General features: G+C 39.9%; 1 protein-coding gene across 5 annotated transcripts in view; it reads left to right on the top strand.

Moving 5' to 3' along the window:
• RASAL2 (RAS protein activator like 2) overlaps nt 1-14,665 on the top strand; it is a 365,023-nt gene that overhangs the window by 161,371 nt on the left and 188,987 nt on the right. For all 5 annotated transcript variants that reach the window (XM_011220942.3, XM_002916183.4, XM_034666769.1 and 2 more), the window contains exon 2: nt 2,819-2,946. In XM_011220942.3, coding sequence (XP_011219244.1) covers nt 2,819-2,946 — 128 coding nt within the window. The remainder of the gene's footprint in view (nt 1-2,818; nt 2,947-14,665) is intronic.

Genomic DNA, 14,665 nt, shown 5'->3' on the forward strand with positions numbered 1-14,665 from the left:
TGGTAAGGTGAGCCTGTCCTGTGGTAATATAATCTTAGTATATAGGCTTTTCTTTCTTTCTTTCTTTCTTTTTTTAAAAGATTTTGTTTATTTATTTGACAGAGACAGCCAGCGAGAGAGAGGGAGCACAAGCAGGGGGAATGGGAGAGGAAGAAGCAGGCTCCTAACAGAGAAGCCTGATGTGGGGCTCAATCCCAGAACACCAGGATCACGCTCTGAGCTGAAGACAGACGCTTAACCACTGCGCCACCCAGGCGCCCCAGTATATAGGCTTTTCAAGTGTACTGTTAAATCTTCACGTAAATGTGGAAACAAGGACATGATAGAATGAATGAATTAAATCCATAGGTTATTTTAGAATCTTACTTTGTTATTTAAAATGCCTTTTAAACCTTAATCCAGAAGTGCTTAAAAGAACCCCCAAAAATCACTTATTCTAATGTCTCTCATTTTCTTCCTTGGCATACATTCTTGCAATGTGATCAAAAAGTGGGTATTAGATAATAAATGTGAAACTATAAAATTTATGACATGGCTAACCAATCTGACAGAACGTTTTTTTTAAAATACAGTGATATTACTCCCTACTTCATTCTGCGTTGTGCACTGAGGAGGAGTAGTTTGGGGTCCCAAAATGCTGTGTGAGACATTGTCTTGTTTCACAATACCACGAAGAAACCAAAAACAAAGCCTGGGTTGGAGGAAGAGAGAACATGAGACAGTGAGACTTCAGGAGAATTACTCAGGGTGACACAGGGAAGGGAATTTAGGCTTTCTTAAATTCAGGGCTGATACAGATTTCTATTTGGTCAAGAAACCTGAGTTATGCTATAAATATAGTATCCTATGTTCTAATTTTATTGGACAGAGCCTATCAGTGTCTTCTTGCTTAGTATAGATCCTAAGATTACTGTTCAAATTAAATTACAGTGGGCAGCTTAGGTCACCCATGGCTGACTTTCGTAAGCAGGTTAGTCATTTGAATGAAAACTTGTCTAGGCCACAAAACCACCACATTTCCACATAAAGTAGGTGCATCCCTCTCTGTTGAAGTGGAGTTGGTATTTGACTCTAAAAATAGGCCTGCATTGTGGTAAAAATCTAACCCATTTGTTTGTCCGAATCATGTGAAGAAAATCAGCTTTGACATGGCTTTTAAGTACAGGCAAGAATCTTCTATATGTGTCAGAAAGGATTAAGAGTCACCTCCTTTCAAGCTTTTTGTGATAATTTCAGGACATTTTGAGGTCTAAAGAATACTTTAAAATAATTTTAGATGCTCTATTAGAATACAAGGGGAGAGTTGAGGGTGGGGAAGAGAGTTTGTGAACTGGAGAAGCCATAGATGTCTGCTGTGCATAGTTCATAGGAGACAGACCCAGAACAATGAGGGGGAGAAAGGAAGGCAGTGAACTAAGAATTAGCATGTCCAGCCAAGCCCCAGTAACATGGGTTCTGTGACTGAGTTATTTGTAGGGTAGTTGATAAGCTCCCCTAAATATGCAGAGCAACAAGTTGAGATAGATGTTTAGAGAGCAAAGGAAGTTAAGCCAGAAGGAGCCCCGAAGATAATATCGGTAACACAAGGTGATGGAAGAGGAGAGACATACACCTAAGTGCCCTAGTTACTGACTTGTTTATTTCCAACAGAATTCCAGCTATAGCTTTGCATATTTGGGTGATTATAGTATAAAATATCTAGGACATTAGTTGTATTTCCTTAAAGCCAGTACTAGGAATGCCTATCATCCTATGATTAAAAAAACAAAAACAAAAACCAACCCAAAAGTCTTGTAGAAAGTAATAGTAACAAAAACATTCATGTAATAGATAAAATGTGCTTATTTATGATTTACAGCTCTCCTGCCCTCATCATAGCTGTTTGTTTTCTAATTTCTCCAGTTTGAGATCCTCCTCTAGCATAATAACTACATAGTAATAAATAATGTCTTTAAAATTATCCCTTCAGTATATTCTTGACAGGAATTAGTCCTTCATGGCTAAAGAACTTTTAATATTCAACTGTCATAAAAGCATTATTTAGTGGATCTAATGTGTAGTTTTGATTAAGATGTGTTGCAGGTTTTATAGCAGCCCAAATGAGTGACCCATTCATATCAAAAAAATGTAACAAAGTAAGAATAACCACTTGATATTTAATAGGGAAATGAGACATTTGAGAAGAGTCAGATGTTTAGCTCTGATTGTACCTCCACCTCTAAGAGACCTGATCCGTAGTATGTTTACATCTTTCCTTGAGGAAACTGCTTTCTGTGTTTTTAAGATCTTACTGGCCTCTAGTGGTAATATGATGGTATAGTTTAAACATTTTTTATTTTTATGCATGGCTAGAAATGCCATTTTGAAGAGACACTGGCTGATAATAGCTTCATTCTCTCTGTCTGGGGTCAGCAGTACTCTCAAAGTGTACGTGTAACTTCGTCTTCTTCCTGAAGACGAGAGGCTCTATCTTTTGTTCTTGTCTCTGAGTCATCTATTTTGAATGATGTTAGTTTAGCTGTGAAGCAACCTCCCATTGTTTTAGTACATGTACAGTGGTGATTACTGTGTCAAGTTTGTGCTAACAATTCTTTCTAGTGTTTCAGCTTTCTTTTCTGCAGACTAAAGCTCCAATTTTCCCTCTGTTTATAACAGTTTATTTTCTTCAAAGGAAGTTAAGTTTTCAATTTAGCATTTAGGTTCATGTTTGAAACTCTTTATTTAATTTGATTTTGAAGAATCTTACATTTGAAATACTGGTCTACTAAGTAAGCATGATAATGGTTTCTCACTTTTGTTTTTCATATTTATCACTCAGATGTCAAGGGGCCACCTACCCATCGTCTGTCTTGTGGCCAGTCGCCCTACACAGAGACCACAACATGGGAGCGGAAGTATTGCATCCTCACAGACAGCCAGTTGGTGTTGCTCAACAAGGAGAAAGAGGTGAGATGGATATTACTGAGGAAAGCTACTTCTTTTTCTGACCAGATTGCTGAAATCTAGTTTTTATTTGCATTTTGATATGTGACATTTATAGAAATGGAGGCTGTATGAATGATAAATTACAAGTACAGACATACCTCCTTCTATTGCGCTTCACTTACTGCACTTGGCAGATATCACACTTTAACAATTTGTGGGTTTGTGGCAAGCCTGTGGTGAGCAAGTCTGTTGGCACCATATCTCCGGTAACATATGCTCATTTCGTGTCTCTGTCACATTTTGGTAATTAACACTTAAAGCTTTCTCATTATTATTGTATTTGTTCTGGTGGTCTGTGATCAGTGATCTTTGATGTTACTGTTGTAATCATTTTGAAGCATCATGAACCGTACCCATCTAAAATGGTGAACTTAATTGATAAATGTGTGTGTTCCGACTGCTCCACTGACGGCTTCTCCCATCTCTCTCCCTCTTCTCTGGCCTCTCTGAGATTCCCTGAAACACAACAATATTGAAATAGGCCAATTAATAACACTACACTGGCCTCTCAGTGTTCAAATGAAAGGAGGACTCTCACATCTCTGACTTCAAATGAAAAACTAGAAATGATTAAGCTTAGTGAGGGAGGCATGTTGAATGCCAAGTGAAGCTGAACACTAGGCCTTTTGCACCAAACACTTGCACCAAAACAACTTATGAATGCAAAAGTTCTTGAAGGAAATTAAAGTGCTACTCCAGTGAACACAGGAGTGATAAGACAGTGAAAGAGCCTTATTGCTGAGACAGAGCAAGTTTCAGTGGTCTGGATAGAGGATCACCAGCCACAGCATTTCCTTCAGCCAGAGCCTATTCCAGAGCAAGGCCCTACCTCTCTTTAATTCTGTGAAGGCTGAGAGAGGTGAGGAAGCTACAGAAGAAAACCGGAAGCCAGCAGAGGTTGGTTCATGAGGCTTCAGGAAGGAAAGAAGGCACCTCCAGTGCACGACAGTGCAAGGTGAAGCAGCAGGTGCTGATGCAGCAAGTTCTCCAGCACATCTAGCTAAGGTCTCTCCTTAAGGTGGCTACACGACACAACAGGTTTTCAGGATAGACGAAACAGCCTTCTATTGGATGAAGATGCCATCTAGCACTTTCGTAGCTAGAGAGGACAAGGCAATCCTGGCTTCATAGCTTCCAAGGGCAGGCTGACTCTGATGTCAGGGCCTCATGCAACCAATGCTCATTTACCATTCGGAAAACCCTAGGGCCCATAAGAACCATGCTCAATCTACTCTGCCCGCAATCTAGAAACAGAAGAACAAAGCCCAGATGACAGCACATCTGTTTACTACACAGTTTCCTGAATATTTTAATCCCACTGTTGAAATCTCCTGCTCAGGAAAGAAGATTCCTTTCAAAATGTGACTTGCTCACTGGCAATGCACCTGATCCCCTAAGAACTCTAGTGGGGATGTATAACAAGATTCCTGCTGTTTTCATTAATGCAATGTCCATTCTGCAGCCCATGGATCTTAGTGTAATTTTGACCTTCAAGTCTTATTCTTTAAGAAATACATTTCATTGGTGGCTCAGTCAGTTAAGCGACTGACTCTTGATTTCAGCTTCGATTATGGTCTCAGGGTCATGAGAGCCAGCCTCATGCTTAGCATGGAGCCTGCTTAAGATTTTTTCTCCCTATTCCTCTGCCCCTTCTCCCATCTGCACGTGTGCTTGTGCTCTCTTTCAAAAAAAAAAAAAAGGAAAACTACATTTCATAAGGCTATAGCTGCCAAAGAGGTATCTGTGCAAAGTGAACTGAAAACTTTCTGGAAAGGATTCACCATCCTAGATGCCATTAAGAATGCTTGTGATTCATGGGTGGGAACAGGTCAAAATAGCCACATTAACAGGAGTTTGGGGACAAAGTTGATTCGAACACTCATGGATGACTCTATGGGATTCAAGACTAAAGAGGAGGAAGTAACTGTGGATGTCACAGAAATAACAAGAGAGCTAGACTTGGAAGTGGAGCCTGAAGTTGGACTGAATTGCTGCAATCCCATGGTAAAACGTGAATGGACGAGGAGTTGTTTCTTAGGAATGAGCAAAGAAAGTGGTTTCTTGATATGGAATCTACTCCTGGTGAAGACGGCATGAGGATTATTGAAATGAAAAGGATTTAGAATATTAAATAAACTTAGTTGATAAAGTGACAGCAGGGTTTGAAAGGACTGACCCCAAGTTTAAAAGAAGTTCTACTGTGGGTAAAATGCTATCAAACAGCATCGAATGTGACAAGAGAAATTGTTCGGAAAAGGAAGAGTCCACCGATGTGGCAGACTTCATTGTTGTCTTATTTTAAGAAATTGCCACAGTCACCCCATCCTTCAGCAAACCCCCACCCTGATCAGTCAGCAGCCATCAACATGGAGGCCAGACCCTCCACCAGCAAGAAGACTATAACTTCCTGAAAGCTCAGATGATGGCTAGCATTATTTGGTAATAAAGTATTTTAAAATGAAGGTATATACATTGTTTTTTTAGACATACTGCTAATGCACATTTAATAGACTACAGTATAATGTAAACATAACTTTTACATGCCCTGGGAAACCAAAAAATCCGTTTGACTCGCTTTGTTGCAGTGGTCTGGAACTGAGCCTGAAATGTCTCTGAGGTATGCCTCTAAGTCTAAAGGGTTTCTCGCATTGTAATGATATCCAGTTGTCATGAAGAAGCAAGTTCAACAAGGTAGGATTGGATTTTCACTGAAGATCAGTGAAATAGATATTGAGTTGAGTAATTTGGAATGAGAACAGATTGAATGGTGTAGACCTGTCCTCAAAAATTGCTCAGGGGGCGCCTGGGTGGCACAGCGGTTAAGCGTCTGCCTTCGGCTCAGGGCGTGATCCCGGCGTTAAGGGATCAAGCCCCACATCAGTCTCCTCCGCTATGAGCCTGCTTCTTCCTCTCCCACTCCCCCTGCTTGTGTTCCCTCTCTCGCTGGCTGTCTCTATCTCTGTCAAATAAATAATAAAAATCTTATAAAAAAAATTGCTCAGAAGGGCTATCGGACGTGATGTCAGTGTAGCTACTGTAATAAATGGCGCTCTCAGGGATTAATTGAAAGAGGGTTAATGAAGGGACTATTGACAGAGACATGGGTAGCATAAGGGACCCACCAAAGAGTGTGAAGCTCCATGAACTAGTAATAGCAGAAAGCTTGTTATCCCCTGGACTTTCAGGGCCAAGGAAGGGAGCCGTGCTTCTGGAAACCAGAGAAAGGGTTGCACAAGACGGCTGCATGACAGTTGCTATGGCACTACACGAATGAGCGCAGCTTCCACCCAAGCAAAGGTGGCCAGCAGGGAGGAAGCAAAGGAGAAGCAATGCTCCAGCTCTTTTCCTGCCTTCTGATTTCTTGCCAGTTGTTACCTACTAGCCAAACCTAACTTGAAGCCAGAGGGGGAAAAAAGATTGCTCTTAACGTGTTTTGTGAGGTTTGCTTTCTGAAACACACAGCAAGAGAGAGAAAGGCAGAGAGTACATCTGGAGAGGCTGACAGAATGTAATTAGCACAGGCATCAAGTTCCAGGTAAACTTTCTGTCCTTCTAAATGAAAAAAAAACCTTGAACTTATCATATACTATTAACTACTTTACTCAGACTGTGACAGTGTACAAGTCCTTCCACACCCAAATAACTCATCTGCTTATTGGTGATTTATCAGAATTGATATCATTCTGATTTGGTAGGTCCATAACCCCTTTTTGCTCCCTACCTCCACAACATAAAAAAATGAATGAATATGATCTTGACAAAGAAGAGGGATTGATGGGAGGGAAGGAGAAGAAAAGATCTGGCTCAACAAAGGACAAAGATTACTTGCCAAAAATAGAGGTAAATACCTAAAAAGCTGTAGGTAGAATATCAGTTTAGTAAGTCACCTTTCTGAGAAGTGAGTTCAGGGGCAGCAGTGAACAGCAAATCCATTTCTCAGCTCTCAGCTGTGGCTCCCTATCTCCCTTTTTTCTTCTCCTCTCTCTCTCTCCCTTTTCTTTTCCATCCCTTCTCTTGCTCAGCAGTCTTTAATGTAGTAAAGCTGAGGTAATAACAAAAAAAGAATTTTAGTTTCTTTTATTTTACTAAGCAGTTCTTACTCTTGAGGGCCCAGCTCGGATGCTCTCTGTCATGCTTTTTCTTTTTGTTCAGTCATTGAAAAATCTGCCTTACTTTTGTTACCATCTCCCTACCATGACCCTTTTCAGTATTTTAATATTATTAAGTTTTATTTTATTAGAATAATATAATAAAGGTCAGCCTTTTCTGGGATAGTCTAGTACATGTTACTGTGTTTATATTAAGTTAATATATAATAAAAATTGGTCAAGTGAATATTAGAAGACTTCTAGTTATCCAACTTGAATAAACAGATAATTGAAAATGTTCGTTTTAACATTTGTCAGCAGTCATTTATCAGAGCTGTTAATAAGGAGAGATAAGAATAGATCATTTGCTATTTTTCTGCCCTCACCTACCTTTTATTCAATTTAGTACTGTAAGAAATTAAATAGTGTCAAGATAGAGAGCATAAGGTCAAGAAACATGCCTTGTCTAGAACCAAGAGGAAATCCACTGATTAGATCAATTGAGTATTCCAGGCCTGGGCCCCCCTTTGTCTCATAAAATAACTGTCCATGAGGAATAACTTTCTAAAACGATATCTTTCATACTTTATTTCTTTTTATGCCAGTCATCCTGAGTAGCCCTGGACAAATGGGGAACCCCTCATCGGCCACACTCTGTATATGGCTGTGTAAATCCTTTTTTCTGTCCCTGCCTTCTGCTCATCTTTTACCACTTCTTCAAACCCTATCACTGTACCCTCTGCAACTCACAGTCCCTCATCAGCAAAACCAGCTGTTTCTTCCAGCTGTTCTTTGTAGGCATCCCTTAACTTCTTGGTTTCAAGAGAACCTGTGTTTTCCCTGAGAACACCATCTTCTGTGAGGTCCTGTCAGGTGATGGGTGTCTTTCTCCCACAGCCCTCATACCACGCCGCCTGTAGTAGCTGTTCTTCCTCTTTCATGACTGCCTTCTGCCCTCCCTCATTTTCCCTAAGAAGTCCAAATCCTGCATCCCCTCTTAGAGTTATTTCCAACCCCCAGTCATTTCTTCTCATTTGCTGGTTTGAGCTCCTGGCTCATTATCATGAGCTTCAACGGTACTTTGGCCTTACTTTGTGATGATTCCAAAATCTGCAGAGATGCTTCTTCCAACACACTGAGGTCGTTCACCTCTCTCCTCCAAGAATCTTTTTCTCTACCCAGCCTCGTCGCTACAACTTCTTCATATTCTCAATTGCACGCATTTTACACTGTCCTCATCACCTTCTGCCTTTCTGGCTCATCCCTTACTCCAGCAATCCTTCAGTGCTTTTGAGACCCATGGACCATTGATGATATAACCTTTTCTGCCCCTTAGGCCTCTGATATGCTCTCTTCCCTCTTCATCCGGCCTGAATTCCATGGTCAGCCATTCTGATGGCTCCCTTGCATACTATTTCCTTGCCCTTCTCATGCATTAGCATGCTCACTTGGCAACATGATAGCTCAAATCCTGCCCCTCATCTGTCCCGCCCTGCTTCTATGCATCGTCATGTGTCTACAGAAGATCCATCACGCTGACGGTCTTTAAACCAATGGCGGCAAACCTCATGCGAGCCCCTAATGCTGCTTGACAATCACAAAACATTTTCCTAGAGTAATTATTGTCCAGCTCTCCTGAACTAGTGCTTCTCAGTCTATTTGTGGTAAAGGACTGGTGTTTTCTCCACCCGACTGTGAACATAATACAATAAAATGAATAGTTAAGAAAACAGAAACTTTAAAAAGATGAAAATACACAAGTCCCAATTCTTAATTGTATTTAACCAAAATGAAATTATAATTCAACAGATAAACACAGAATAACCAAAACATAGGAAAAGAAGAAATAAAATTATGAAAATTGTATATGTTCATGGAAAGTGTGCTGTACTGTGAAACAAACCCATTGATCACGAGGCATACTTCTTTTCAGTTCTGCACTGTGAAATTATTTATTGCAGACCAGTAACAGTTTGCAGAACAGCACAAGACCTTGGACCACACTTTGAATAGCACAATCCAAATTATTTCTAAAATGACTTTTTTGGGGGGCCCCTGGGTAGCTCAGTTAGTTAAGTGTCTGCTTTTGGCTCAAGTCATGATCTCGGGATCCTGGGATTGGGCCCCGTATCGGGCTCTCTGTTCAGCGGGGAGTCTGCTTCTCCCCCCTCTGTAGGTGTGCTCTCTCTCTGTCTCTCACTCTCTCTCAAATAAATAAATCTTTAAAAAAATTATAAAATGACTTTTTTTCACATCTCCTGTATTCTAATCCTGTTTCTGTTACCTTCTTACAGCTGATTACTTTGCAGCATATTTCACTGAGAAAATTCAAGCACCCAGAAGAAGACTTCTGCATATTTCATTACCATGTACCATGTCTACCCATCCACCAGCAAGCATTTCCCTAGACCCTGATTTGTCTCTTTTAACTGTGGTTGATCTGTCTACAGTCCAGTGGTCAGCCCCTTCACGTGTGTGCATTCCATTACTTCTCACCTATTCAGGGATAGATCACTAGCAATTCTCCCCTGCTTCTTTTATGTCTTTAATGGTTTGCTCTCTACTGGATCATTCCCCATCAACGTGCTATTATTTTTCCCATCTTAAATGAAGAAATAAGTGTGGATTAATCTCATTCCTACCTCCAATTGCCACTCTTTCTCTGTGTCCCTTAATGGTAAAAATTCTTGAAAACTTTTAAACCCATTGTCTCTAATTCCTCTCCTCTCATTCTCTCTTAAACCTGCTCTATCAGATCCCTACAGCACTCTGTCAGAGTTGTTCTTGTTAAGCTCACTGGTGACCTACACCTCACTAAGTCCAGGGGTCATTTCTCCATTCTCATCCTACTTAATCTGTCAGCGGCATTTAATACAGTTGATTGCTCCTTCCTTCTAGAACCACTTTCTTCTCTTGGCTTCTATGACCTCATGCACTCTTAGTTTTCCTCCTGCCTCTCTGGAGTCATCCTTCCTTCTGACTCTTCTTTGCAGATTTCTCTTCTCTTTAAATCTTAACAGGGGAGTGCTGCAGAGTTCAGTCCTTGGGTCTCATTTCTTTGGAATCTCATCCAGTCTTATGACTTTCAGTACCCTCTAGTGCTATGATTCCAAGTTTGTTTACAGAGTTTTACAGGCCTGTACCTCTCTCTTCTCTAGACCACATATCCATCTGCCCATCATACCCCTACTCGGAGAAATAATAGTCATATCCAACATGCCTTACACTGGACCCCTGATTTTCCCTCCCAAACCTGCCAGAGGCCATCCCCATCTCCATCAATGATAACTCTAGTCTTGGAAGTTTCGAAGGCCAGAAACTTCCCCAGCTCACTCTGTCCCAGCCATTCTGGCATTGTTAGGATTCTTTTTTCTTTTTTAAAAATTTTATTTATTTGACAGAGGGAGAGGCAGCAGGAGGGAACACAAGCAGGGGGAGTAGGAGAGGGAGAAGCAGGCTTCCCGCTGAGCAGGGAGCTGGATGCAGGGCTTGATCCCAGAACTCCCCCCCCCACCCCATCTTGACCTGAGCAGATCAAGGCAGATGCTTAACAACTGAGCCACCCAGGTGCCCCCATTGTTAGGATTCTTAAGCACATCAGCATGTTTCTGCCTCAAGGCTTTAGCCCTGCCTTTTCCCTCAAATATTTGCATGACTCACTTTCTCACCTCCTTCAGCTGTTTGCTTACACCTGCTCCCCTGCTCAGTATGGCCCACCCTGACCAGCCTATTTAAAATTGCAAGCCCTCCTTATATCTCCATCTAAAACTTTGATCTAATTACTTGGCTCTGATTTTTTTTCCCCCCGACAGCATTTACCACCTTCTGAAATGCCTTATAATTAGTTTCTTATGTTTTTTTGTATCCCTTCCCCTATGAGGATGTAAGCTTTAGGGCAGGGCTTGTGTCTGTTTTGTTCAATCCTGTATTCCTCAGTGCTTAGAACAGTTCCTGATATCTAAGTAAATTCTCAATAAATATTTGTCCAATAGATTTTTTAAAAGGCAAATTATAAACTTTGATTCTGAATATCCATTTCCTTAATATAAATTTGAGAGGAGATGAACCTTTCTTTTCTCTTTTCCTTTTAGGCTATGAATCATCCCACAACATGAGGCTTAATTCCATATTTTTTCTAAAACTAGATAATAAAAAAGGAGAAAAATAATCCATAAGATTCTTCTCCATTGTTAAATATTTGATTCATGTTTATTTATTGAGCATCTTTTTGTGTGCAGTATTATGGTTGCAAAGATGTAGTCTATTTGGCGACACTGAGATAAATTAAAAGCTATAATCATTTGGAACTTGACAGAGGTGATGGCTGTACAACATTGTAAATGTTCTAAATGTCTCTGAATTATTCATTTTAAAATGATTAATTTTAGGTTAAGTGAATTTCACCTCAATAAAATTTTTAAAAAAAAATTATAACCATAAGGGAAAGATTAACTGACATATTGCCTGGGTGGGTTGTGATGTGAAAAGAAGAATGCCAAGAAAGATTTTACAGAGAAATTTATGATTGAGCCATGTCTTTAGAGACAAATAGAAGCTCAGCTGGAGGAAAAGTAGGGAAGGATATTCCAAGTATGTATAAGGATACAAAGTCAAGAAACATATCTCTTTGGCAAACTGCAAAATGTTCAGAATTCTTAGAATAAAGTTTGCAAGAGGGAAAAAAAAAATAGCCAATAGCTGGCAAGAGCCAAATAATAACGTGCCCTTAAGGCCATGCTAAAGAATTTGGATGTTATTCTGCAAATGATTTAGACCATGGAAAGGTATTTAACAGGGCAATAACATCATCAGATTTGCTTCTTAGAAAAGTAACTCTGTTGATCATGTGGAAAATTAAGTGAAAGGGATTGGAAGGAAGTACATGAGTTAAGATTATTGCGAAAGACCTGGTAAGGGATGATGAAGGGATAATGAGGGTACAAAGCAGATACAGAGACAGTTTAATGCCCCAAGACAGGTATGTTCTGCCACTAAGTTGGACAAACTGGATTAAGCCTCTGTGATGAGAAAATGTAAAGCCATTGCTGTACCTGCTACTTAAAAGATAGAATTATTATATTGTTAATTTCATTACAGGAAAAGATTAGAAACCCACTTTTTTTGTGGAAGGACCAGAGTATGCTGTCACTCTTCTGCCTTTCACCCACATTATCATGAAGAGCATAACACTTACCCTTGGAATTTTGCATTGAAAATTTAGAATTCATTGAAACAAGGAGTTTAAGGAATTTCCTGCTAAAATCACCTAAAAATGCTGTTTTAAACCTTAATCAACTAATCACCAGGGTGTTTATTGCTGTGTTCGAAAGATAATTAAGAGGTTCTGTAAGGATTTAAACTGGAGCCTTAGCCAAGCACTGCTGGAATGTGGGAGGATTATATTAGTCTAGTATCACTCATGTATTCAGTGTGTGGGATCTTTTAGTGCTCTCTCTTAACTCTGCGTGTTTCCTGTCAGAAATGGGAACAAGTCTGCTTGGGGGATATGCATGGGAAGAGTGTTAAATACACCACTTACCAATTTGAGAATATAACAGAAGGGTAGGTCTGGGCAGAACGCTGAAAGAGAAGTCTGCCAGGAGTATCACCTTGAGAAATGACTCATTGGTTCAGTAAATTGCTTCATGCAAATTGTGCCAAATAGACATTGCTTATGTGTTATGAAATATACTTCCCTGCCCGGATGCCAGCAAAGGCCCCAGCTGGCTTGGCACCCACCCAGTTCAAAGAGGGTGTAGGAGGCCATTTGAATTCCATTTTGCTTGCAAGAGATAAGACCAAGTAAACGAGAGATTAAGGAGTGGAGGGAAATGGCAGAGAGGACAATCATGAACCCCTTCTGGGTACAGCCAGCATAAAAATACAAAAAGAAAGCTGAATTTGTGAGTTTCTTTCTTTTGGCAATAATAAGCCATTAGGAAGGATGAACATGGCTCCATTTTTCTCCGTTCAGACTCTACTTTCTGTAGTTGGAATTTCGAAAGCTGGATGGTAGCGTGTAAGCAGCAAGGTAATAATAATGCAATTTAAAAATATCTTAGGTTTTGTTTTTTTTTGTTTTTTTTGTTTTTTTGCTTTTGGAAAGCAGTACTTACACTCAGATATATTGATGAAAATTGCATTTAGGCTTTGTGCAAACAGCCAAAAATCAACTATTATTTCTCCTGGGGTAAACTACCCATGGCATATTTCCTTCAGAACCACTTTCAGATTATTCAGCAGATACACAATGTGCCCCTGTATGTGCATTCAGTAGTTAGGAGTTACAAAGAATAAGACATAGTTCCTTCCCCTCTCTATCCCCCATACCAAACTTAGTTGTGGAAATAAGACAAATAATTTTTAGATGGCATTTGATAAATAGCACAAGTAGACTTGGTAGGATAAAAGAAATTCATTTATTCTAAAGGACTGTAATCTGTGTCATTAAGATGCTGTTGGCAGGGGCGCCTGGATGGCTCAGTCGTTAAGCGTCTGCCTTCGGCTCAGGGTGTGATCCCAGCGTTCTGGGATTGAGCCCCACATCAGACTTCTGTGCTGGGAGCCTGCTTCTTCCTCTCCCACTCCCCCTGTTTGTCTTTCTCTCACTGGCTGTCTCTGTGTCAAATAAATAAATAAAATCTTTAAATAAAAAAAAAAGATGCTGTTGGCAATGGGACATTACTAAGGGAAGCTTAAGAAAGGAAGAGGTTTGATCAAAACTGTGTGTTATGACTATTAATTTGTAGAATGTCTTGGAAAACGGAGAGATAGGAGAGACAGACTAATGAAGAGACAACCATTCCTCTGATCTAAAAACTGGAATCGTCTTCCAGTGCTTTCTGAATTATGTATGACCTGGTATTAAAACCCTCTCAATGCAATCATAATATATTTTGGTATTCTATGTTCTACCACACTTCTAGAGGCTCTAGCTAAATTGGCCTACCCCCTGTTCCAAAACAAAACAAAAGTCGTATGTTTAGAACTTCTTGGCTGATGTTATGTTTTTTCCTTTGCCTAACATGGCCCCCATCTCCAGCTATCAAATTTTCATTCATTCATTTGTGGATTGGAGCTATTTAAAGGTTTGGGGATTGACTAGTAAGGTACAAGCTGTTGACTTATGTGGAATTAGTTGTACAAATGAGTAATTATAAATCAGGGTAAAAAGTGTAGTGACAGAGTAAGATCTGTTGTTGGAGGAACCTCAAGGAGGCCACCTTAACCTTCCCTTAGGGGATTAGTGGAAGGGGAGGATTTCTGGAAGAGGTGATGCCTGTCCTAAGTGTTGAGAGGAATAGGAGTTTGCTTGGCAGGTATAGATAAGAAAAGAAAGTGAGGAAAGATTTCAGGTTGAGAGAACCAACTAAGCAAAACACTGAGCTACAAAATAGGGACTATATTAGGGAAATGCAAGCAATTTGGTATTCCTAGAATGTAAAATCTGAATGAAGCTGGACACTCAGTGGCCAGATTGTGGAAAACCTGGTATACTGTATTAGGGAGTTTGCACTTACTCTATAAGGTAGTAGTTTTGTTTTGTTTTATTTTATTTTATTTTATTTTATTTTATTTTATTTTATTTTATT

This window comes from Ailuropoda melanoleuca, chromosome 8, assembly GCF_002007445.2.
Source record: "Ailuropoda melanoleuca isolate Jingjing chromosome 8, ASM200744v2, whole genome shotgun sequence".
NCBI classification, from domain to species: domain Eukaryota; kingdom Metazoa; phylum Chordata; class Mammalia; order Carnivora; family Ursidae; genus Ailuropoda; species Ailuropoda melanoleuca.